At 41.4% G+C, this 24,196-nt stretch overlaps 1 protein-coding gene across 7 annotated transcripts in view; it reads left to right on the top strand.

Annotated features, from left to right (window-relative positions):
• FRY (FRY microtubule binding protein) overlaps positions 1–24,196 on the top strand; it is a 437,325-nt gene that overhangs the window by 404,408 nt on the left and 8,721 nt on the right. For 6 of the 7 annotated variants that reach the window (XM_059144289.1, XM_059144291.1, XM_059144290.1 and 3 more), the window contains 7 exons: positions 2,322–2,488; positions 3,822–4,011; positions 8,577–8,726; positions 9,701–9,799; positions 12,371–12,454; positions 19,420–19,437; positions 21,248–21,358. In XM_059144289.1, the coding sequence (XP_059000272.1) occupies positions 2,322–2,488; positions 3,822–4,011; positions 8,577–8,726; positions 9,701–9,799; positions 12,371–12,454; positions 19,420–19,437; positions 21,248–21,358 (819 nt within the window). The remainder of the gene's footprint in view (positions 1–2,321; positions 2,489–3,821; positions 4,012–8,576; positions 8,727–9,700; positions 9,800–12,370; positions 12,455–19,419; positions 19,438–21,247; positions 21,359–24,196) is intronic. The other variant, XM_059144288.1, reaches the window with a different exon arrangement.

Below are 24,196 nucleotides of genomic sequence, written 5' to 3'. Positions count from 1 at the left end.
AATTACATTTAAGGTTAATTTTGTCAAAATTTCCCTAAGATATCTTAATCATAAAACGATCCGCACTGTGTTCACATAACTGCCCACATATATGCCCCTTAGTATAGAAATGTATTTTCTTATATTACAAATAAAAAATAACCTACTGTTGGTAGTAGGTGTCCTTTATCCTGAGTTTGCTATGGTAGTATAAGTTTGAAAGAGAAAGTTTTAAAATGATCTTTAAAATATATAAAAGTATATTTTTTCTGATACTTCTAATGGAAAAAAATATATAATACTGGCTGTTGTGTATTCTTTTATAGTGCACTTGAAACAGATCTGAGGTCCAGGGAAATCAACATACTTTAAACCAAGAACAACCAATCAATCATAATCACTTAAAAACATTGAAGCTTAAGAAATTATTTATGAGAGTGCCTCGGTGCAGAAGGACTACAGTGTGGATTCTCAGAGTCAGCAAAGTCCCTTTTCTTGCCAAAAAATCCAGAAAGGAAACTTGTCTGAGATTAAAATGCCTAAGATTAGTCCTAAGAAATTACATTTCATGGGAAGCACATCACAAAATAAGTGTGCACGTATTCGCATTTGCTATTTTCAGTCTTAGAATAGTCATTTTCTCAATTTTTCAATTTTGATTGCTAAGTTACATAGATTTCTCCTAGAAAGCACTACCTGAGTGGTAATGTATTTATGAACTCATGCAGGAATCCTCTAATTCAATCAAGGAAAATTTAAGTCTAATTTCTGAAAGGCTCTCTCTGTTTTCCACCCGAGCTGGGTTTCCACAATGTGCAATATAGCCGTGATGTGAGAAAGGGAAAATAAAAGACATTTTTGTGAGAACTCAGCCCTCCCCCAACAGATTCAGATTATGTACACTAATAACCCAGACCAGCCACCGGCGGCCAGTCTCGTTGGCACCGCTGTAGTTTTAAAAAGCCGGAAAGAGCAGATATGAATAAGCCTCTGGAACTCAGGATTTATGAGCAATTCCTTCAAAGACACGAGATATCTTGTTTCCCTAACATATCTTTAAACACCCCTCTTCATTTCTCTATGAATCCTAGATTCAGAATACCAATTGGGTGGCCAGCCAACAACCCATGATCATGCTCAAATTCATATATATTTCCATTTTGCCTGGCTTCGGTTTTGTTTTAAGAAAATGACTCACTGAAACATGTGCGTGTGATGTCTTCCTCTCCTCTTCTGGTCTGTAACCCACTTGCCGTCCTTCCTGTCCTAAAGAACAGTCAGTTCTCCAGCTGAGTCCCCCTGGCCCGCATTCAAACCCAGCCTCTTTTTCCATCACACTTTCTGCATCTCCCTCCTGCCCCTCACTGCTCCCAACTCTGCCTGACCCAGAGCCCTTGCATTTCGCTGCTCATTGTACAGCAGTGTGAGAGCAGCCTCTCCTATCCGTTATCTTCAGGGGGATTCCAAGAGCAAAGCATGTATGTAAGTGGGCCTTAGAGGATGGCCAGTATGGAAAGGCCTAGCAATATGGCGGGCTCGGTGAGCAGCCGTGGACCACTCAGGGGTCCTGCAGGTAGATCTTGAGCATTCACTGTAGCAGTCACTGGTGATTCTAAATTCCAGTTTCCATAGGTAAAGGAATTCTGTATCAGAGCATTCCCTCTGGATAAGCTCACTTTGGAAGGCAAGGTTTGTACAGTGGAAAGAGCTCTGAATCCAAGGGCCCTGATTTATCTACTTGATGTCAGGCAAGTCCCTTCCCTACACATGAGTTTCTTATAAAATGTGAGGGCTGGGGGTGCCTGGGTGGCTCAGTTGGTTAAGTGGCTGCCTTTGGCTCAGGTCATGATTCCAGGGTCCTGGGACAGAGCCCACATCGGGCTCCCTGCTCAGCAGAGAGCCTACTTCTCTCTCTCTCTCTCTCTCTCTCTCTCTGCCTGCCTCTCTGCTTACTTGTGCTCTCTATCTCTCTGCCAAATAAATAAATAAAATCTTTTAAAATTTTTTAAAAATAGATAAAATGTAAGGGCTAGATCAAGGGGTCTCTGTGGTCTTTTCCAAGTTTAGCATTTATACTCCCATGTTCATGGGTCAAATAGGGCAATCTACTGAGAGCCTCTTTGGAAACTATTATAGGCAAGACTGAAAAGAAGGTAAAGAATGAACAGTACTTCAGAGAATTCCCCAGTCCAGTTATACCAAGTGACTGTTTTGTAGTCGGAAAATCAATGCCTCTGATTTCTATCACTCTCGGGATTTGTCTCTTATTTTTCCTTTGAATGGACTTCCCCAAAGATATTCTTACATGATTGGGGGATTCTTTCCTATTTTTCTTCTTCCAGGCTGAAGCCGTCCAGGAGGAGGAGGACACGGCCGTGCAGGAGGACGATCTCTCCAGTTCTGTCAATGAACTCCCAGCAACCTTCGAATGCAGTGGCAGCTTCAGCCTGGACATGACTGAGGCAGAAGAAAAAGGCGACAGAGCCATGGACCAGTTTACTCTCGCGAGGTAAAGAAGCCCCTGGTGGAAATGAGCGGTGACGGCGTACCTGGCACCTGGCACGTTGTATCGCATTCACTTACGTCAAGTGGAAGGCCACACAGCACTGCCGGGACTTCCTAAAGAAGAGTCGAAATCGACTTCTGACCCTGAAGGCTTTTAGAGCTGGTCGGAGTCCTCCAGTGTCAGAGCAGGGCCTGGTGCGGAACTGAGAGGGGTACTCAGGTAGTGACTCCTAAAAGCCACAGAGTAACTCAAAAGCCAAAGAGGGCCTGGGGACATGGTCTAAGCTTTGCAAGCTTTGAAGATAAGCAAGACTGGCAAACCTTGGAAATTCTTTCCACTCTGAGCTAAAAGACAAGTACAAGAGGCTCTTTGTAAGTTAAATACTTACTCTTTTTTTAAGTGGGAGGCTTTCAGCCTAGTGGCTGATGTTTCTGAGACGAGTGAGACACAGAGAATAGGAACAGACAAAAATAGAGAGGAATAGATAAAAACACTAACGCAGGGGCGCCAGGGTGGCTCAGTCGGTTGAGCATCCCACTCTTGATCTCAGCTCAGGCCTTGATCTCAGGGTTGTGAGTTCAAGGCCCGCATAAAAAAAAAAAAAAAAAAAAAGCCACTGCAGTGTCTAGAAAAAGATTCACAAGTGATAAGGCTAGAGATTTACTTCCGGAGAAGAAAGTCAAAATCCTAAAATCTCTCTTCTGAATGTGGAAAAGAACTAAGGAGCTTTTGATAAGGCTAGACAAAGACCCTCTGTTGTGGTGAGAATGATCTGTGCTTGGAAGGAAGAGCTGAAGGGAATAGAACCTAGAGAAGACCTCGACCTTTCCCCCGTGTTCATTCTCTTTCCTGCCTTCCTCCCTCTGGGTCTCTCTCACCTCGCCTTTCTATTCTTCCACTACCCTTCTCTCCTCCACCCGCCCCTCCTGGGCATTCATGCATGTGCAGCCATTAATACTCATCCCCCACAAAGGACAAGTGAAAAGATTCCAAATTTTGTTCTAATGGTTCTCAATGAAAACTGAAAAGGCGCAGAAGAGCCAAAAGTATTGTTTATCTGTCCGGGGACCGGTGGCTGGGAAAGCGAGACTGTTCGCTCTTGGATGCTCCTGGGGCCGGACCCCACTCGCTATAAAGGAAGTCAGAAGGGGAGGAAACCCAGCAGCTCTGGAGGTGAAGGTTCTTTTTCCTAAGATTCAGAAGAGACTGTCGAAGATGGGGGAAGCAGAGCGGGGTCCCCGCAGCCACCTCGAAGGGAGGCCGGGCAGGACAGCGGAAGGGGCTGGGGAAGCAGGAGGACAGCACTGGGTGACTGGGTTGTTCTCATCTTTCCCAGCTTTGGAGAAGGTGACAGGGGGGTCTCTCCGCCGCCCTCGCCCTTCTTCTCGGCCATCCTTGCTGCCTTCCAGCCGGCGGCCTGCGACGACGCAGAGGAAGCCTGGCGCAGCCACATCAACCAGCTCATGTGCGACTCGGACGGCTCCTGCGCCGTGTACACATTTCATGTGTTCTCCTCCTTGTTTAAGGTACGGGGCTCGCGGTCGGGGGACTGCTCGCAGGCGGCAGGCTAGCTTCCGATGGCGGGAGGGGCGGTGGTCTCCTGCTGGGCTCGTACTGTTTTCTGCTCCAGGAACCCCGGGGTTGCGTCTGACTCCAGCCTTTCTAATAACGATAATCTGCTCGGCCGTCGCCAGCTAGGATTGCAGAGCCTTGTCCCCAGAGGACGTAGTATCCGTGCTGGACTGTTCGCTCTTGCCGTTCTGGCTTTTTTGTAGAGGTCATCCATCCCAGATGTCATCCGTGACACCAGAACCAGCCAGTGGTCTCTTCTGCCAAGCCTAGCCTCATCCTGTCCTTCCTCTTGGACGCTTCCTCTGTCTCTCCCTTTTCTACATTATTCGTGTTTAGCCTTTCATTATCTTTTATCTCTTTTCCCCCGCATGAATTCCTTAAACGTGTTGTAGATGCTTCTGAACACATGGGCGGTCATTCTTTGCTTCTGCATGAACCAGAGCCTGCTAGTCGGTCCATACAGAGTCTGCGTGAACTGGAAACAGGCCTCTTCCTCCAGGCCCATGCAGTACCGAGTGTGGCCAGCAGAGGGCAGCCTGGCTCCCAGTCCCCCTGCCAGGCTCCCGTGGCACCTTGCCCATGGCTCAATGTAGCAATCTCTTTGTGGACACCTTCAGATTTTACTTGTTATCCCCAAACACACTTATAACAATGACTGAACCAAAGAGATGGGGAGAACTCAACTTCTGAGGGGTGCTTGAAGGTTTATTTTGATGCCTGCCTGTCTGTTGGTGTGCAAATTCCTATTAGCTCCTCTATGTATCTTGCTCTGAACTTTGACTCCAAATTTCATCAAATGATGGCGGAGGTAGGAGGCGGCAAAAGAAGAGACACCGCTTGTTATGAAGCAACCCCAAAGGTCTTCCATCATCACTGGAGTTAACTGGCCCTGTGTGCAGTATTTGAAGGCGAGCCTAAGAAAGTAGCAGGGCGGGGACTTACACTCAGGATGAGAAAAGATGAAGTTATAGGTGAAAATTGGCTGACATGGAATCATAGTTACCATAGAGATTAAGAGAAAACTTGTTTTGAAAACCCAGTGTGTACAGTATTCCTTTTTTTAATTTTTTAATATTCAGAAACTAGTGAAGATTATATACTAGCAATTCACTGTAGTTTACTCACAGTGATGAGATTATGGGTGCCTTTTTTTTTTTTTTTTTTTGCCCCCTTCTTTTTACTTTCTTTCAAGTTCCTGTTTTCCTATAATAAAGGTGCCTTTCTTTTGGCATTTTTTCTAAACTTACATTTGATAACTCACAAAACAGAATTGCCACTAATAATAAAGGGGAAACATGGAAAGGGACGATACAGTTGCAGCCTCCAGTAGACATGAGTGATGGGGAAATGAACAGACAGACAAGGGCAGAATCCCCTTACCTGGTTTTATAGGTCGAGTTCTGTTGACTATATACGAGAGGTGGACCGTAACTTGGTTGGCATGAGGGATGGGCCCATTCATTGATTACCTTCAAGAAAAGCCATGGCAGAAGGGAAACACAGGAAAACCAGGAATTCTATTAAAAGTGGGATTGTCTGCCTTAACAAAGTTTCCAATTCAGGAAGGCACAATTAAGTTTCTATAAAAGGTAAAGTCCATTTTTGAGCTTGGTGGCCCTTCTTATGACCCATTTTCTTGGAGAATTATATACCAATGGTACTAAAGCTATGGTTTCTCACCATAGCTTTTACTGAGTGTTATTGTGCTCTCTCTCAAGTTTTCAGTTTACTTTCTGGGAAATCTTTTAGAAAGTTGATGGGACAAAGTAAAGTTGTGTCTGAGATTAACTGGAAGCTAGAGGGGCTTGAGAGAGAAAACAATTGTTTGTTGAGAGATAAGAACTCCAAAAACACTCTAACCGTTGAGCCAGATTGAAATGTTAAACCATTTGAATTACCATTTGAAGCAAATTTATTTGTTAAAGAATAAAGTAATTTATTTTTAATATTGTTCTGAAGTCTATTTAAATAATGGTTAATCATTAATAATTTAAATTTGGCTGTTTTGGTTTTTTTTTTTTTTCTTACTACAGTCACTAGCACTATCTGTGCTCAGTTTTCTCATCCCGAGCAATATTTTTCCCTCTACCTAGAATGGCCGTGTCCTCTTGGCCCTCAGTACTCCCATAACATGCAAACCCCTGACTGGGGCTCACTTCAGTGAATGAAGCCTTCCCTTCTTCCTGTCACCTGGGATCCCAAGCACATTGTGGTTACATCTGTCATGCCCGTCACATTCTGTGAGAATTACCCATTGTCTCTTTGCCTCAGAGAGGGGAAGCAATGGTGTCTTAGACCTGGCACAGTTGCTAACATGCAGGAGATGCTCAGTGAACACAGAACGAATGAATGGGAACGTTTTTCAGCAGAAATAGTAAACGGACATCTGACTTGATGACAGCAGACCGGCAGGTTGTCCCATGAGCTACGAGATGGGGCTGGGCCCTTGGGTAAGGGCATTTGGGGGTTTGGACTTTTTTTTTTTTTTTCCATTCATGTATTAGGTTAATCCCTATGGAGCTTACCTGCGATAATAATCATACAATTATGTACCTCCTCTTTCAGTTTTTAATATTACATTTAGCCTTTGGGCACCTGGGTGGCTCAGTAAATTAACCCAGACTTTAGCTCAGGTCAGGATCTCAGGGTCCTGGGATTGAGCTCCCTCACCAAATCGGGCTCCCTGCTCGGTGAGAGTTGCTTCTCCCTCTCCTCTGGCCCACGCCCAACTCGTACATGTGTGTGCTCTCTATCTCTCTCTCAAATAAATAAATTATTTTAAAAATATATTACATTTAGAAAGAATTTTTTCAGCTGTTATCATATGCTATGTGATTGAGAGAAATATGAGTCACAAAATAGGTATTAATAAAATATCCTAGAAATGAAATACATTTCAGACATGTGCTCTATTAAGCTGTTGCCGTATATTCTACCATGTCTGCTGTTTTCTCACATTTTCCTGTGAATCTGAAGGCCACATTTCCCTGTATTTACCTGGATTTTTGGAGGGGTAGAGAGAAGGTAATTGCCAAAAGAATTTGGTTTTAAAAATGAGAAATTGATTTCTAATGGTCCAGCATGGCCATCTTTCCAAGTATCTCAGTCATCATATGTCCTTCCCGCTGCTCCTGGGTTAGGAAGCCATCATTGTATCACTCAGTGCCTCCAAATTATATGATGTGTTTATATGGAAGTCAAGTGAGGGCTAAACTGAGTGTATCTCCTGCCTTTATAAGAGGCTCTGAAGGTCCCCGACAGATGGCTTCCCAGACCTCATCTTATCCTTAGGTCAAATGGAAAGAACCCCAAACTCTTTGGGGACCTGAATCTTGCTCCCGGTTCTGCCACTCAACTAGGTGTATGATGCTAGAAATGGTATTTCTTGTTCTTTCTGCTCTAACATTTGGTCAAGTTTTTTTTTTCTCCATTTTTTTCTAACTGCACACAAAACTAACTTAACAGCGAAAAGACATATGTATGCTCTGCATTATGCCAAAATTCTCGTATATATGAAATTAAAAACTCATTAATGTGTAACATGGGTGGCATTGTTCTAATATGAAGCATAGAGAATCAGCTGCTGTTGTTTGGGGATGCTCACTTTCCTCACAATAGGCCAGAGAGGATTTCTCCTGGATTCAATTCCACAACTCAAAAGGTATGACATCTCTTTGAGGAAAGCCAATGCCTAGGACTGGATTTTGTTGCTGTTGTTCTTTTAGTTAAAGGTACTGTGTGTTGGAAACTTAAGGGCTAGAACATGTTCCCATTTTGGCACTGACACCAGCACCATGACTCAGGTTCTTCCTAATTCTGGTTTTGTCCTCAGGCAGGACAGGAGAAACTAGCTCTTAGGGAAGCTTTGTCAATTGGTGGAAGGAATATGAGCTCTAGAGTCAGGCTCACTCTTCCTCTGACTTACTAATTGCATGACCTTCGGCAAGTCAGGTCTTAACCTTGACTCCTCCCCAGCTGTGAGGATTAATGAGTCAACGTAAGCAACACCGTGGGACAGAATTAGAGACCCCAGAACAGACACACCCTCAGAGGGAGATATTATTCCAGACCCACAAAGCATTTGCTTCCACTTTTCAGAGGTTCAAATGGCACTATTTTGATGCTCTTTCTCAGGAAGCTGCAATCTTGGGGAACAGAGAAGTGGTACATCTCACGACCTTTTCAAACTTGCACACATTGATGTAATCTGAGTAATTTCACATTAATCTGACAAACAAGTGAGGAGGACTCAAGTTGCTGACCAGCACTAACGACCATCAAAAAGAAAAGTACTATTTATTTGAAAGATTATAGAGGCATCCACACTCTGGGAAATGACACTTTAAGAAGAAGTTTTGTCCATGCTGGGTGATTATTTACTTGATACCAACATTCGCCCTAAACCCTATCTCCCCCACCTCTACCTCACTGAATATTTTTATAAAGATTAAAAAATGGGTTTTTCTAGTACATAAGTTAAAACTTACGCTTTACAAATGGTAATTATTTTGCCTTTCAGAATATTCAGAAAAGGTTCTGCTTCCTAACCTGTGATGCGGCCAGTTACCTTGGAGACAATCTCCGGGGAATCGGGTCCAAGTTTGTCAGCTCTTCTCAGATGCTCACCTCCTGCTCCGAATGCCCGACACTCTTCGTGGACGCTGAGACTGTGAGTACCCCCAGACTCTGATGGCTAATGGCCGGCCCAGATTACTAAGGGGTGGAACTTCCAGGAGGCTTGCTTGTGTTGTGGTTTGTCTGAAAGATACTGTCAGTGTTTGCAAGCAGCGCCGTGTTGTGACATGACCCCCAAAGGCGAAAGTCTGCATAGTAACGATTGTACATTACCAGCCAAGTCCAAGTTATTTCAGGGAATCAGGAGAAAAATCTACTTCGGTGCTCCCTCCATGTCCTTGCACCTTTCTCCAATAATTCTGGCTTTGACAGCCATGAATAGGTGAGCAAAATCCCAGAGCTGCCCTAGCCTGGCCCCACAATGCCAAGTTACCCAACCGGATGGGGATCCAGAAACACTAGGACCTCATTTGCTCCCTCCCAAGTCTCAGATAGAGACTGATCACCCCCTAGAGGGATTCATCCAGCCTGGACTGCAAGTGATGAGTTTGAGGGTTGGTTAAAGCATCCTCTGGCTGACTGCTAAATCATGACTTCCTAAATAAAATTCTAAGCCTGCCTGATGGGTGATCTCTTTGAGGGTTCACGCCCCCATGCGTATCATACAACCATCTTATAGGCTGAGTAATTACTGCCTTTAAAACCAAGGCATATGTGCTTTGATTTCAAAAGTCTCTGAAGAATTAGTCTTTCCAGGAACTTGGTGGTTAGCTACCTTGCAACAGGGAATGCAGTAAGAGAACCCCATTCTATCTTAAATGATTTAAAGTTCAGATTAACGATAAAATCACTTCAAAAGTCTATTTGGATCTGTCTTCACACACAGTTCAGTCGCCACCGCAGCTGATTGTGGAGCAAAGTTACAGATTGCACAGCTTACTAAAAATGGAGCCACTGGTCCCCACTTTACATTAATTCTAAATATACGTCTCTTTTCTATCTCTGGAGCCATGCCTCGTCTAGTTATCACTCTAGTTGTTTTAACACAGATGATTTTCCTGTCTTTAGCTCCTGTCTTGTGGACTTCTGGACAAGCTCAAGTTCAGTGTTTTAGAACTGCAAGAGTATTTGGATACCTACAACAACAGAAAAGAAGCCACTCTCTCGGTAAGTTTTTGTGTTTCTGTGCATATACATTCAATTAAAATCAAATGAACCCCACCACTATGAGCCCTGGGGAGGTGTTGTGGTTAATCTAAGGCAGGATCTTTGGAAGAAGACAAACCTCATCTGTTCCTCTGTTAGGGGCTGCAGCTCCAGTCAACAGTATGGATGAAACAAAAATGATGTCTACTAATGAGTTTTCAAATGAAACAAATGAGAAGTTTCATTTTTAGCCCCATAATTTCCCTACCCAGAAACTGGGAAACATGGGTATTTGCTTGATATGTCTCCTTGTCAATGTCATTAACTTTTCTCAGAGATTTAATAAAATTGTTAATTACTTCCTTCCAGCGTTTGCCTGACTTGAAACTAGATGGGGTGGATCTCGGCTCTCTCCTAACTACTCTCAGTAGCTGCCTCTCCTGGCCTTGACTCCTGCTCTTTACTCTCTTTTTACTTTGTAGATCTAGACTGTAAATGTTAGAGACAAAAGTGATCCAGAAACCAGGCAGGCAGACCCCCTGATTTCTGACAAGTAATTATGTGTAGTATCTGTGTAATACTTCTATAATATGCCAAACACTATAGAAAAAGCCTGAATTTTGAAATCACATGGACATGGGTTCAAATCACAGCACAGCTACTTAAGGGTTAGTGCAATGGGTAGGTCACTTAATGTCCTCACCACAGATTCATCATCTGTAAGATGGCGATAATAATTAATTTGCAGAATTGTTGTAAGGATATAATAAGAGTCATAGCATGTATCCTTTCCTGTGTCCTTTCTATGTGTCCAACATGATAAGAGTTAGATCTTTTAAATTAAATCATGGAATGCTCACAACTACCCTGGAATTGCTATTATTGTCCTCATTAGCTAGGAGGTGGAAAGTTGGTATTGAAACCCAGGTCTATGGGATGCAAAAGTCCATACTCTCAAACACAATACAGTATTGCCTTTAAAAATAGAAATAACCTGGTGATGCAACATGGGGGCTTAAGGGGGTAGGAGAAGAATAAATGAAACAAGATGGGATTGGGAGGGAGACAAACCATAAGTGACTCTTAATCTCACAAAACAAACAGGGTTGAGGCGGGGAGGGGGGTTTGGGAGAAGGGGGTGGGGTTATGGACATTGGGGAGGTATGTGCTTTGGTGAGTGCTGTGAAGTGTGTAAACCTGGCGATTCACAGACCTGTACCCCTGGGGATAAAAATATATGCTTATAAAAAATAAAAAATTTTAAAAAAAGAAATAACCTATGTAAACTGCCCAGCACAGTGCTTCATACACAGAAAACATTGAAAGTTACTTGTTTTTTGTTTGTTGTTTTTGTTGTTACTGATCTCTTCATCATCTACCCAAGGGTGAGAGTCCTAACATTCTACTATAACAATTTCCATTGTCTTCTATTTTGTGGCTTTATTGGTCATGGCTTTCCACCTTCTTCATCATCAGTTCATAAAAATAATCCTTCCATTCTTCTTGGTGAACAAAACCACTCTTTTCATGTCAGATGTCAATTTCAGGGTTGTTTTTTTTTTTAAGATTTTATTTATTTATTTGACATAGAGAGAGAGATCACAAGTAGGCAGAGAGGCAGGCAGAGAGAGAGGGGGAAGCAAGCTCCCTGCTGAGCAGAGAGCCTGATGCAGGGCTCGATCCCAGGACCATGGGATCATGACCTGAGCCAAAGGCAGAGGCTTAACCCACTGAGCCACCAGGCTCCCCCTCAATTTCAGTTCTTCACGGCTATATTGTGCCTGGGGGTTCCTTGTCACATCTGTATTAGTTAGTATCTGTATTAGTTACTATCCCAAATACTTAAGGACGGCAGAATCTCTGAGCAGCTGAGCTGTTATTTTAATAGCCTTTCTTACATTGAAGTAGACCTGCCCCCACAGAAGCCACTCAATATCACAGAGAGGCAGGTGGGCCATGAGTCCAGTTGCATGGTCCAGAATCTGCCAGCCTGTGAGGAATGGTTGGTATTATCTCCAAATTTCTATTACAAGAAAGGTTTCTAACTGTATATGATATTTTTAAGTTTATACATAAAATAGGAATGGTCTGGTGAAACCATCTTCCAAGAATGTTATATCACAATGCTGAAATTACATATTTAAATGAACATCATAAGGGAACTGGGTGGCTCAGTCAGTTACATGGCTGCCTTTGGCTTAGGTCATGATCTCAGGGTCCTGGGATCAAGCCCCACAACAGGCTCCCTGCTCAGCCGATGTCTGCTTCTCCCTTTCCGTCTGCCCTGCTCATTCTCTCTCTCTCTCTCTCTCTCTCTCTCTGTCTCTCTCTCTCCCCTTCAAATAAGTAAACAAAATCTTTTAAAAATATAAAAATTTAAAAATGAGCATCACCGAACCCACAGGAATAGATATTTTAATCTCAAATAGTTCATCTTTAACCAGAAAAAAATAATTTCAAAAAGGCATTACAGCAAAATTTTATATTACTATGATTAGAAGCTTCATTAATTTTCCCTGACAGGACTGACGATAAAAATGTTCTCAGAACATCACTGATTTTACCTATGTCTGCATCTCTTTCTGACAACAGTGGCTGGCAAATTGTAAGGCAACATTTGCAGGAGGATCAAGAGACGGAGTAATTACCTGTCAGCCAGGCGACTCGGAAGAAAAGGTAATGAAAACCTGTTAGAATTGATCTTTTCTGTGCTCTGATGGCGTGTGTTGATTTTGATCCATCCGAGAAGTATAGAGCATGAGAAAGGAAAGTGCACAATGGGTCACCCCATTACATTCACAAGAAGCCTACTGGCTGGTGTAAGATGGAATGATGTTCAAACCACGCATGGCTGTGTGTCGACGGGATTTGTGGAGAGGGGAGTCTTATTTTTGGAAAAGCAGAGGTATAAAAATGATCTCTTTGCTGGCCATCATTTAACTATACTAATCATTTCCTAATAAATCTGCTCTTCTTTTAGAATATAAAGCCAAATTTCATTCATTCTTCACCAAATCACTTAGTTTCGTCAGGGAAGGAAATCTTTGTTGACTTTTCAGCAATCGCTCTATGATAGATATGTCTTTTCCCCTTTAGAATTGTTTTAATATACACCTCAGACCAGCTGACTTATAAATGTGTGCTGTATTGTCAGGGCAGTGGGGCAGAAGACTATGAATGGATTAAAATAATTTATTCTGCAATTATGTACTAAGTGCCTCCTATGTGGTCCACGTGGTAGATATGATAATGAACAATAGACAAGCATGCACTCTTGTGGAGCTTCCAATCCTGTCAGGGACATAGACATTAATCAAAAATCATATAGGCGCAAATAGCAATAAGTGGTATTAAGGAAAGAACCTTAAACTATGCTAGAAGGTAACAGAAGACCCTGATCAAATGTGGGGGGCAGTTCTGAGAAGCCTTCTTCATGGAAGTACCATCTCAGTGGAGATCCTAAATAGGAGCCAGAAGTGGCCAAGTGAAGGGAAGTGAGTAGAGAGCCTGTGCAAAGGTCCTGAGGCAGAAGGGGGATGTGAACATTTGCAGGAAATGAAGAGAGCCTGCGTGGCTGCAAGTGTAGAAAGCAACTTGGAGAAAAGTTTGAGAAGAGTCTAGGGAAGCTGGCAGAAGCCCAACCATGTGGGGCGTTGGTGTTTATCTTCAAAGAAATGGCAGGCAATTGAAATGTTTTAATGCATGGGTAGGATTAGAGTCAGGCTCCTGCATTCTACTCTGGAAACGGACTGAAGTGCACTACAGTGGATTAGGGAAGGCAAGTGAGGAAGCTGCTGCCCAGTCAGGCAGAGGTGCTACCTTGGAATTACGTCACCACTACTGAACAAAAGCATTTTGGATTGTGCACCCTTCAGAGGATGAGAAACCATCTTCCTGTATTAGACACAGTGCTTTGCTAACATGTAAAAACAAAAAACAAAAAAAAAAAAAAAAAAAAAAAAATGAGGGGTAAAATTTTTCAACAGAATACCAGTGGTTGGATTCAGTTTGGTCATTGTTTTGAGTGAGTTTGCCGTCCTCAGGGTAATGATCCTTGCTGTGGGTGAGTGCCCAGGTGAGGCCCTGGCTAAGTGTTAGAGAAGGAGTACAAGACTGAACAAGCAAACTACAAGACTAAGAAATATCTTAAATAGGGTTCTAACGCATGGGTTGCAATTACACATCACGGCCCTTCTTGAGGACACATTTGTATCTGACATTGTGTCTTACAGAAAACTTTCATATCCCTGAAGTCATTAATCTTCCTAGGCGTGGGAGGCTGGGCAGGCAGTGGCAGCCCCATTCTAGATAAGGAAACCAAGGTTGACTGGTCCAAGGCTTCATGGTTGATAGACAAAGGGCAAAAACCATCTCCTGGCCACTGTGTCTGGAAACAGGCAAATGTACATAACAAATGACATATCTATAACTCATTTTTAAAATATGGGTTTTATGACATCACATGAGATGTCTCCAGGAAGCATACCTGAATGTGCAGTTCAAAATACAACAGACTCTAGGCTTTCCATCAGTCCCTGCATATGCGTCTGTGATGTCCTGCCGCAAATGACTTGTGACTCTGATTGTCACGGAATAACCTGTGCCATGAGCATACCCCAGAAGTAACGTATTAAATACATTATACATCATATATACATGTGCACGCGTGCACACACACACACGGGCTATGGTACAATTTTTTGCCACCCAGTAGCATTCACGCCTTTTGATTCCAGGCCCAACCCTCCCTCCACTATACTCTATTAAAATAAATCCAGTCCAGAGACACGTTACCAAGTTGTGACCTAAAATTAGCAAAAATCAAGGTCAGTTCGTGATATAGTTTGTCTAGTGGACTATAAAAATAGTTGTCTAAACGTTTACCCTCAATCATCTAATTCTGTTGTATCTCTAATGATCAAATCTTAATCAGGAAAAAGCAGTAATACAGTGCAGATTTTTGAGAATGAGGGTTAAAACAAAATCTACTATTTATTTGTTCATTTGTTTACAGCTTCCTGGTTAAATCTAAAAACTCAGGACTTCCAGTTAAATTATCCTTTTTCCAAAACATTCTAATTTTCAACTATGTGTCTCTGTTGTGCTTATAGTTTATTTCTATGGTTTTCTTTTGTACAGTTGCTCCCTCACCCATTTCTTCTCCACATCCCTCGAAGGAAGATTTCTGTTGTTTTTGCTTAATCTTCTTGCTGATGGTTTTTTCCCTTCATTTCTTCCTCATCACCCCCTTTCTGTGCATCTCTGTTGTAGTCGTGGTTCTTCTCATCCCTTTTCTGGTCTTTAGACTTCATTTCTTCATTCAAGTATTTATACATGGCAACTCTGTTAGCATTATAATAAAGGCTTGAGAATATAAACATGGAAAGAAGAAACTAATCGTTTTCAAACACTGTATATATAAAATCGCATTTGACCTTTTACAGCAGTCCTCGGGACAACAGTCCAAAATCCGTTTTTCCAATTTTGCAGATAGGAAAGTTGAGGCTGAGGCTACCTTTGCAGGCCAGATTCTTCCCACCCCCACAGTTTGGATTTAGTCTGACTGTTTAAAGGTAAAAACATATGTGGTGCAAAAACAATGAATACTGTTATGCTGAAAAGAAATAAATTATTTTTAAAAAATAAATAAATAAGGTAAAAACATACACATAGATAAAGGCTAGAGGAAAATTTCCAGCATCCGGACAAGACCCGGGTGCCAATCATCATGGTGCTTGGACTACTGTTTTTCTTATAATAGAAAAATGTGTCGCTGTACTTAAGGCCCCCAAGTGGGGAAGTGGAAAACCAGACAGGGCTGTGTGTTTCAAGAAAAATGGGCTACCCTTTAGCACCCGCTTGAGAGAGTGTTACTCTTGCCCGTGTGAGAAACATCTCTACGTATGTAAGATGCAAGCGTCTGTCTGCTGACCTTGCTCACTCGGGTGTCTATTAGAGGAGAATTCTCAGTGCATGGACAAAACAGTTTCTTTGAAAAAACAAAAAAGTGTCTCTCATACTTGGGAAGTATTTTTGAGGGAAGGCTTATTTTAAAAGACAGGCATGATTAGTCAACGATTTAGGCTTGCAGGTGATTATTGGCCATTCTCCTAGAATATCGCACAGCAGACGCTGAACAGAACGTAAGACGAGGAGTGTGATCTGCTTGGGTCTCATAAGAGCAGTTTCTCTGATTTGCAGACCCTGCTTTACCTATGTTTTCTCAGCCCAAGCAAGAGGAGGGACAAATCTCTTCGTGACCTAAATCAGCACCTCTAATTAAGAATTTGGGTTTCCCATAAGTGACTCTTAATCTCACAAAACAAACTGAGGGTTGATGGGGGGAGGGGGGTTGGGGGGGGTGGGTTTATGGACACTGGGAAGGGTATGTGCTACTGTGAGTGCTGTGAAGGGTGTAAACCTGGCATTTCACAGACCTGTACCCCTGGGGATAAAAATATATGTTTATAAAAAAATAAAAAGAAATAAAAATGAAAAAAAAAAAAGAAAAGAATTTGGGTTTCCACTGACCTCTCCATTTCCTTCTCTGACCTTCTCCAATTCATCTAAGGGTGGCTACCACTAGGTAGTTGACATTAGTAGAAATGTGGGTCGGGGGGAAGAACACCTGCTCCAGGTGCTCCAGATGGCAGCACGAGGCTTAGGCCTTCAACTAGTGAATACCACTCACCTCCCGGGTCCTGTGGGGCCTGGCCTGGCAAAGCTGGGGCTATTTCCATTTCACTCATTATAAGTGATGTTAGTTGGCACAGTCCCAATTCAACAGGTATTTCTGAGCACTACTGGAACATTTCACTCTTCGGACTCAAGTGCAATCATTTACATCTGGCCCAGCTACATTTCATCTTACATACAAATCGTCGTTCCAATTACTAGGGTCTTTTTGGACACCAGCCCTCTCCGTTATGCACTTACTATCCCTGCATAATCTATGCACGAGAAGACGGCAACCTCTGTTCTTCACACAAACCGAACAAGACGGGTTGCAGTTTCTGCAGTTAAATCGTAGCCCATGAAACATCACCCTCCGGATAGAGTCACTTACTCTTCTGTAAGGAATCCTTTTCCCTGCATTGACTGGAAACAAGTGTCTCCTGATGTTAAAGTTTTCCTAAAAATAGTAAATACCTCAGGCTGTGTGATCTGTATCACAGGCTTAAAGGTATTTGTCTTTCAAAGCTTTGAAAGATATCCATGGCTGAGGTCCAAAAAACTACTCAGCGCACATAATACAGTAGTCACGGTGAGCCAGCCCCAAGTGATATTAGCAACGGGTGGGCCCATGTTGATTATACCCACTTAGGAGATTGAATGCATCTATGTATTCCTGAGGAAGGAAGCTGCAACCTTAGGCTAGGTTGCCTAAATGTTATCCCATTTAATTTAAACCAGTGGCTTTCGGAGATTAACTATGATGAAAATAAGAGCTATTATAGTACACTGTGGCTCATCTTCTGTCAGGGTGAACATTTCTCGGATTTTTACCTGGCTGGTAATGGCTGGAAGCAAAGAACTCACTTCAGAGCAGAATACAGAGAGACCCGGACGGCTATGCTACTGTAACGAACAAAAATTAGATTATTCTGGGCTTTTAAGCTACCCTGCCTATGCTCATTTCTTAATGTCTTGGTTTCTTGATTTTTTTTCTTCGTTTTGAGGAAACATACATCTAAATCCAATGTTTAAATCAAGTTGTATTAGGAGTGCAGGAACAAGGCTTGAAGAAAATCCTTCTGGCCCAATAAAATGGTGCCATTCCCATAAAATTTTCAGAAGAATCTTAAGTCTGAAAGCATAAATACATTCACAAAGATTTATGAAGGGATTATTCTCAAAACCTGGATACAGGAAAACATCAGCACGGGAAGGATAAAAGGTTTTAACATTTTCCATAAAATCGCCCCCTAGAAAGGCATTTTTCACTATCTGTTTGGGAGCTCTAAATGCAAACGAGGCCCCAGCCTGTGGCCTAGGAAAGGATTGTGAGATAATAAATAGCAAGGCAGCTTGCACCAACCTACCTAAAAAGGAGCGTTTAAGAAGGATATTGAGAACTGGTCTGTGTCAAGTTGGCCATCCCCCAAGAAATACAGTTTTGTGCCTTGAGAGCTGAGTGGGAAGAATTCATGGACAATGAAATTCCTCAGCACCAAGCTGGAGTCAAAAAGTCTTTGCCTTTATTGAACAGAGGACATTCAGCTTAACTGGTTGGATGACCTTCTTGGATTACAGCCTTGTTTCGGAAAACAGGAGAAAGACAGCAGTTTTTTCAGTACTTAAGGTTTGATTATAAAATGTCTAGGCATAAAGTTTTCTTAAAAATAGCAATTACCTCAGGCTGTGTAATCTGCATCACAGGCTTCAATGTATTTATCTTTCAAGGCTTTGAAAGATATTCATGGCCAAGGTCCAAAAAACTACTCAATAAACATAATACAGTAGTCATCAGAGCGCCCAGTTCATTGGATATTAGTAACAGGTGAGGCAAGAAGAGACCCTCGGAGGGCAGGGGAAGGGGCTGGGAAATGATAGTGGTGGGGCTTTATGTTTAAGATACTGATAAATAATTTGATAATTTTGTGTGTACAATGTACCTTATATTAAGCATAGTACACTAAACTGATAATAACCCAGAGATTTCTTTTAGAAAGAGCTTTAAAATAAGTGGTTTTCCTGTCAAGAATTAGAAACTAAGTTAGATAGGTCTTTAAATATTTTGAACCCCCAGAACCAGATATACTGATCCATACTTAGGAATGGCCAAATTTTTTTTTTAATACTCTGTCAAACTCTGATCACCTTTCCAACATACTCATACTTTCCTTAAAACCAAGTCCATGGTTATGATATGACAATACCAAAAAACGGAAGCCATAATTGAACACGGCTCAATTACAAATTTATATTCTTCTAAACTACCCACCAGTTCTAGATTGCTTTTAGAAATTGAGAACAAACTATTACAAGTGAAATGCAAGAAAATTACTTGTCATATCTCACACTTGTTTGGGAGTATATAGACTAGGTTTATTCCTTGGAGATGATTATATCTCACAGTCCTATAAAATATTCTTAACGAGGAAGGCAATCTGACTCTAAAGAAAATGCCACTTAGATTGTTAACGATATTCTATGTCTCTTAGATCCTCATAGCTTAGCAGATAGGAAGTCAAACGGATTAAAGACTCTGCCTTAACAGGTAGCAAAAGTGTGATTTCTTTAGGGCTACCGTTCTTTCAGATTACTCAGTTGGTCTCCTCACAGTTTTACTCTGTTCACATATTATTCACAGTTACACCCTAAAACCTTCAAGTAATAAAAGTTTTGACCTTGGTGTCCAAGACTGACAAAACCTCTAAACCAACTAATCGGAGAACCTAAACAATTACCAATTATATTTTTCAGTGACATGTTTCCCATTCAAGCTTCTTTTTAACTGGACCGCTGTGCATGTTGAATGGGTACAAGACGTGCAACCATTTATCAAGTTTGGGCAAGCAATGCTAATACTGCTGACGGGTCTGCTCTTGGAAGAGGGCCATGCTTTCCGTTGCATGCATTACACTGACCCTGTACTTTCTTTCCTTTCCTTTGTTTCCTGTGCCATGCTTGCTGTGTAGCAAATGGAATCTCTTGCAGTAAGTTAACTTTCTTTCATACTCTTTGCCCATTTTAGGCATGGACCCATAACAAATCTTATTTTTACTATTACTATTATAGCTCTTAGCATGTTTTCCCCTTTGCGTTTCATTTTATTTTATTTGGTAGACTGAGACATGCAGTGAATTAGTAGCATTCTGGGCTGCTTTCGTCCCAAAGTAGAAACTCAAGTTGCTGTGAACTCTCATACTACCAGTGGGATATTTTGAGTAATAACCCGCATTATCCAGCATGTAACAAAGGGCAGAGTTTTCATAGCTAGGTTTCACCCTAAATTTATGAAGGTAATGTTGTTTTTAAACAATACTTTTTTTAATTTATCTGCAAGTCTACAACAGTTATCTTTTATATCAGATTTTAAAAGATTTCCATAAAGAAAGGTTTAAATGATCAAAAACCAAAATGCTTTACTAAAACAACCAAAGATCTAGTATGGGCTAACTAATGAGTGTAGCTATTTCTTTAAACTTATGTTTGGTATCAGCATTGAGAGATCAAATCAATCTAAATCTAAACCTAGAGTTGTTATTTTCCCCCCAGGAGCCAGGGAAAGGACAAGAGAAAGAAAATTTCATTGAGCATAGCCTTAGCCCATGGACTTTGATAACTTTTAACAATTAGGATCAATATTGTATTAATATGATCAATAGGGTATTCTTCCTAAAGCCTAAGTTTAAATTCTTATAATTTCTTTCCCTAAACTGATTTGGGGGAACAATTTTAAGGGACCTTAGAAGCTCTCAGTTCTGAGCTGAGTTCTTTATAGTCCATTAGCAAAAGAAAGGCCCTATTTAACCTTACTTAACAACATTTGAAAACTGAACAGTGACATGTTTCCTTGAAGCCACACATTTAACCCACTTTCCCTGGTGACTGCTGAGCCGTGAAATTCTAGCTTGTGAAGGCTGCTCTTTTCTTTCACAGAATTCCCATCTACCACCTAGGAGCTAAGTCATTCTTAGAGTGAAACAGGAAAAGTGTAGAGCCAATTACAAGCAGATACAGCTCAAAGAGTAGTATGATCATTGGTGCTGGAACTATTCAAGATTAATTTTTCCCTCAAAGTATACATAAGCCATATAATGAAAACATTTTAAATTCGAGAGGTATCTATAGGGCTCAAGGGCCATTTTATATGATGCTTTTTAAATGTTTTTTCCATAGAAAGTTTTGAATGTTCCCTTAATTTCTCTTTTCTGTTAGCACTTGTAGCCCCTTTTTAACTCTGTAATTCAATAAATATTTACTGAGCACTGAGTAGAAGCATTGATCGTATGACTGACTGTTGTGTTTACACAGACTTTGAGATGAGTGTCTGCACTCACGGCAGCCAGAATTGTCACATGGAGTAACGTCCCAAATTGCTGAATTTATAAATTTGACACCTAGAATGACTTAATGTTTTGCCTTTCGAATACACTTGTAATAATTGTTTTTGTTTTTAAAAACAATTTTAGTTTATACAAATTAAGACAACTGCAATTAAGATGACCACAGCTATAATTTGGAGATATTTAATTGGCAAACATAATGAAAATTTGGTGATTCACTGAGTCTCTTTATAGCTACACCTCCTAATTAGTCATCTCCCAAGCTATTCTCTTATACTGTGAATTTCTCACTGATATTTATTGGCTGGATTTTGTTGTTCTGTTTCACCTGAAATAATAACAGCTAGTTATGTTTTCTTGATTTAAAAAAAAAAATGTTTTTCTCCACCGAAATTTCACTTGTTATATAAGAATGAGCCTTAATAACTGTTTCTTCCCATGCACGCTCTCTCTTTAGCAATTGGAACTGTGTCAGAGATTATACAAGCTGCACTTCCAGCTGCTGCTGCTTTTTCAGTCCTACTGTAAGCTCATCGGCCAGGTGCATGAAGTCAGCTCCATGCCAGAGGTGAGCCACACACCTCCCGACCCCAAGTCCTTCTGTGAAAATCATTCCTTTCCTTTTGTTCTCTCCCCCCATCCCTTTTATAACTGCCCAAGTGATTTCCTTCCCACAGAACTGATTTGCTTGAACACAAGACTTAAATATGCATTGTCTCATGTCCTATTCTCATTTGGCCAGTGCCAGGACTAGGTAAAGCAAGTGACTAGGCACAAAATTTAAGGACAGCCCTGAGAGTGAGTGCCTCCCTAATGCTATGATCCTGGCCCTGGTTCTGGACATTCTTATTTGAAAAAGTTCCTGTGTTACGGTTTTTCTTCTTTACATTGACCTCTTCATACTTGCCCTCACATTCAGATTGAAGGAAATATCTATGTGACAATTGATTCTCTTCAGTTGCCCTGTCCCGCTTCGCATTAGGAGACTTTAATATTTCTCAAAGTAACAAACATACTACTTCCAAGTGAACCAAAATTTTCCTAGAAATGAAGAAATACTACTGCAGCATAGTATGTGAAATAATGACAATGTACGCTGCATATTATAGAAGCACAAAGGTCAAGTATCTAATTCTGCTGGAGGCCAGGAGATTGAAATAGGAAAGCTTTCTGAAGGAAATCAAACCTGAGCTGTTTCTTAAAGAACAAGCTGGAGTTAGAGGAACTGAGGGCTAAGGAGAAATGTTCCATTAAGCAGCTGCAGCATGAACATAATGTGGTAAGAAAGGGAAGGCAACTATAGGGACAGCAGCTGTGTGGCTCAGTCAGTTAAACGTGTGCCTTCAGCTCAGGCCAGATCCCAGGGTCCTGGGATCAAACCCTGTGTCAGGATCCCTGCTCAGTGGGAAGTCTGCTGCTCTCTCTCTCTCTCAAATAAATAATCTTTTTAAAAAAAAGTAAGTGGAAGCAACTTATTTTTTTAAGATTTTATTTATTTTAGAGAGAGTGAGCACGAGCCATGGGAGAGGGAGGGGGAGAAAAGCAGACTCCTTCCTGAGCACAGGGCCCCATCCCAGGACCATGAGATCATGACCTGAACTGGAACCTAAGGGTCATACACTTAACTGACTGAGCCACCCAGGCACCCCAAGTACAAGCAATTCAGTGTTGCTAGAATATGAAGTGCAAACCAAAACCAGAACCAGGCACAAGTGATATTGACAGAAGATACTATGCCTGGGGATATTTTAGTTTATGGCAGGGGTGTGGAGGGTGGATTTGATGACAGGTAGGCTGGAGACAGGAGACTAGTCCCTAGGCTTTTGCAATAGCACAGACAAGGATGATGGTTTAAACCGGGACAGAAGGGCTAGGTACGGGGAGAGGACAGAAAATGAGAGAAAGATTAAGCACAAAAGATCTATGAAACTGATCAGGGGTTGGGGTGAGGAATGAAAGAGAAGGAAAGGTTGAGGGCAAGGCTCAGGTTCTGTCTCTGATGAACCAGGTGACCCGTGGTGCCACAGCTGACCCAGGGATAAAGGAAGTCTGAGGCCACTGTAGATTCCACATATAAGTGAAATCGTATAGTATTTGTCTTTTTCCATCTGACTTATTTCACTTAGCATAATACCCTCTAGGACTGCCAATGTTGTCACAAAGGCAAGATCTCATTCATTTTATGGCTGTGTAGTTATCCTGTGTGTGTGTGTGTACCACATCTTTATCCATTCATCTATCAGTGGACAATTGGGTTGCTTCCATATCTTGGCTATTGTAAATAATCCTGCAGTAAACAAAGGGGTGCATTTATCTCTTCAAAGTAGTGGGGTTTTTTTCCTTTGGGTAAAATACCCAGTAGCGGAATTTTTAATTTTTTTTAATTTTTTGAGGAACTTCCATACTGTTTTTCACAGTGGCTGCACCAATTTACATCCTTGTGAACAGTGCATAAGAGCTTCCTTTTTCCACATCCTTGAAAACACTTGTTCTTTCTTAACTTTTTGATTCTAGCCATTCTTACTGGTATGAGGTAATCTGTGATTTTGATTTACATTTTCCCTGATGTTGAGTGATGTTAAGCATCTTTTCATTGGAGTTTTGGCCATCTGTACATCTTTGAAAAAATGTCTACTCAGGTTCTCTGCCCATTTTTTTCGTCAGATTTTATGAGTCTTTACATATTTTGGAGATTCACATTGATCAGATAAACTACTTACAAATACCTTCTCCCATTTAATAGGTTGCTTTTTCATTTTTTTATGGTGTCCTTTGCTGTGCAAAAACTTTTTAGTTTTGGGGCGCCTGGGTGGCACAGTCAGTTAAGCATCAGCCTTTGACTCAGGTCATGATCCTGGGGTCCTGGGGTCAAGCCCCAAGTGCTCCCTGCTGAGCAAGGAGCCTGCTTCTCCCTCTGCCACTCACCCTGTGCATGCTCTCTTGCCCTCACTCTCTGAAATAACATGTTTAAAAAAAAAAAAAAAAAAAACCTTTCTGGCTTCATGTAGTCCCATTTGCTTATTTTTGCTTTTTTTTGCTTTTGTCTGAAGAGACCAGTCCAGAAAAACATCAATAAGACCAATGCCCAAGAGTCTACTGCCTATGTTTTCTTTTAGGTCTTAAATGTAAATCTTTAATGAATTTCATTTTTGTACATGGCATAATAAAGTGGCCTAATTTTTCCAACACTATTTAGTGAAAAGATTTTTTTTTCTTCTCCATTATGTATTTGTTGCTTTGTCAATTAACTGTGTAGGTATGGGTTTATTTGTAGGCCTTCTGTTCTGTTCCAAGCATCTATGTATCCTTTTGTTCTAGTGCCATACTGTTTTTAATGACTATTTTAGTTTTGCAATATTGTTTGAACTCTGGGGTTAGGATACCTCCAGCTGTGTCGTTCTCTCTC

This window comes from Mustela lutreola, chromosome 13 (genome assembly GCF_030435805.1).
Source record: "Mustela lutreola isolate mMusLut2 chromosome 13, mMusLut2.pri, whole genome shotgun sequence".
NCBI classification, from domain to species: Eukaryota; Metazoa; Chordata; class Mammalia; order Carnivora; family Mustelidae; genus Mustela; species Mustela lutreola.
This window is presented reverse-complemented; position numbering and strand designations above follow the sequence as displayed.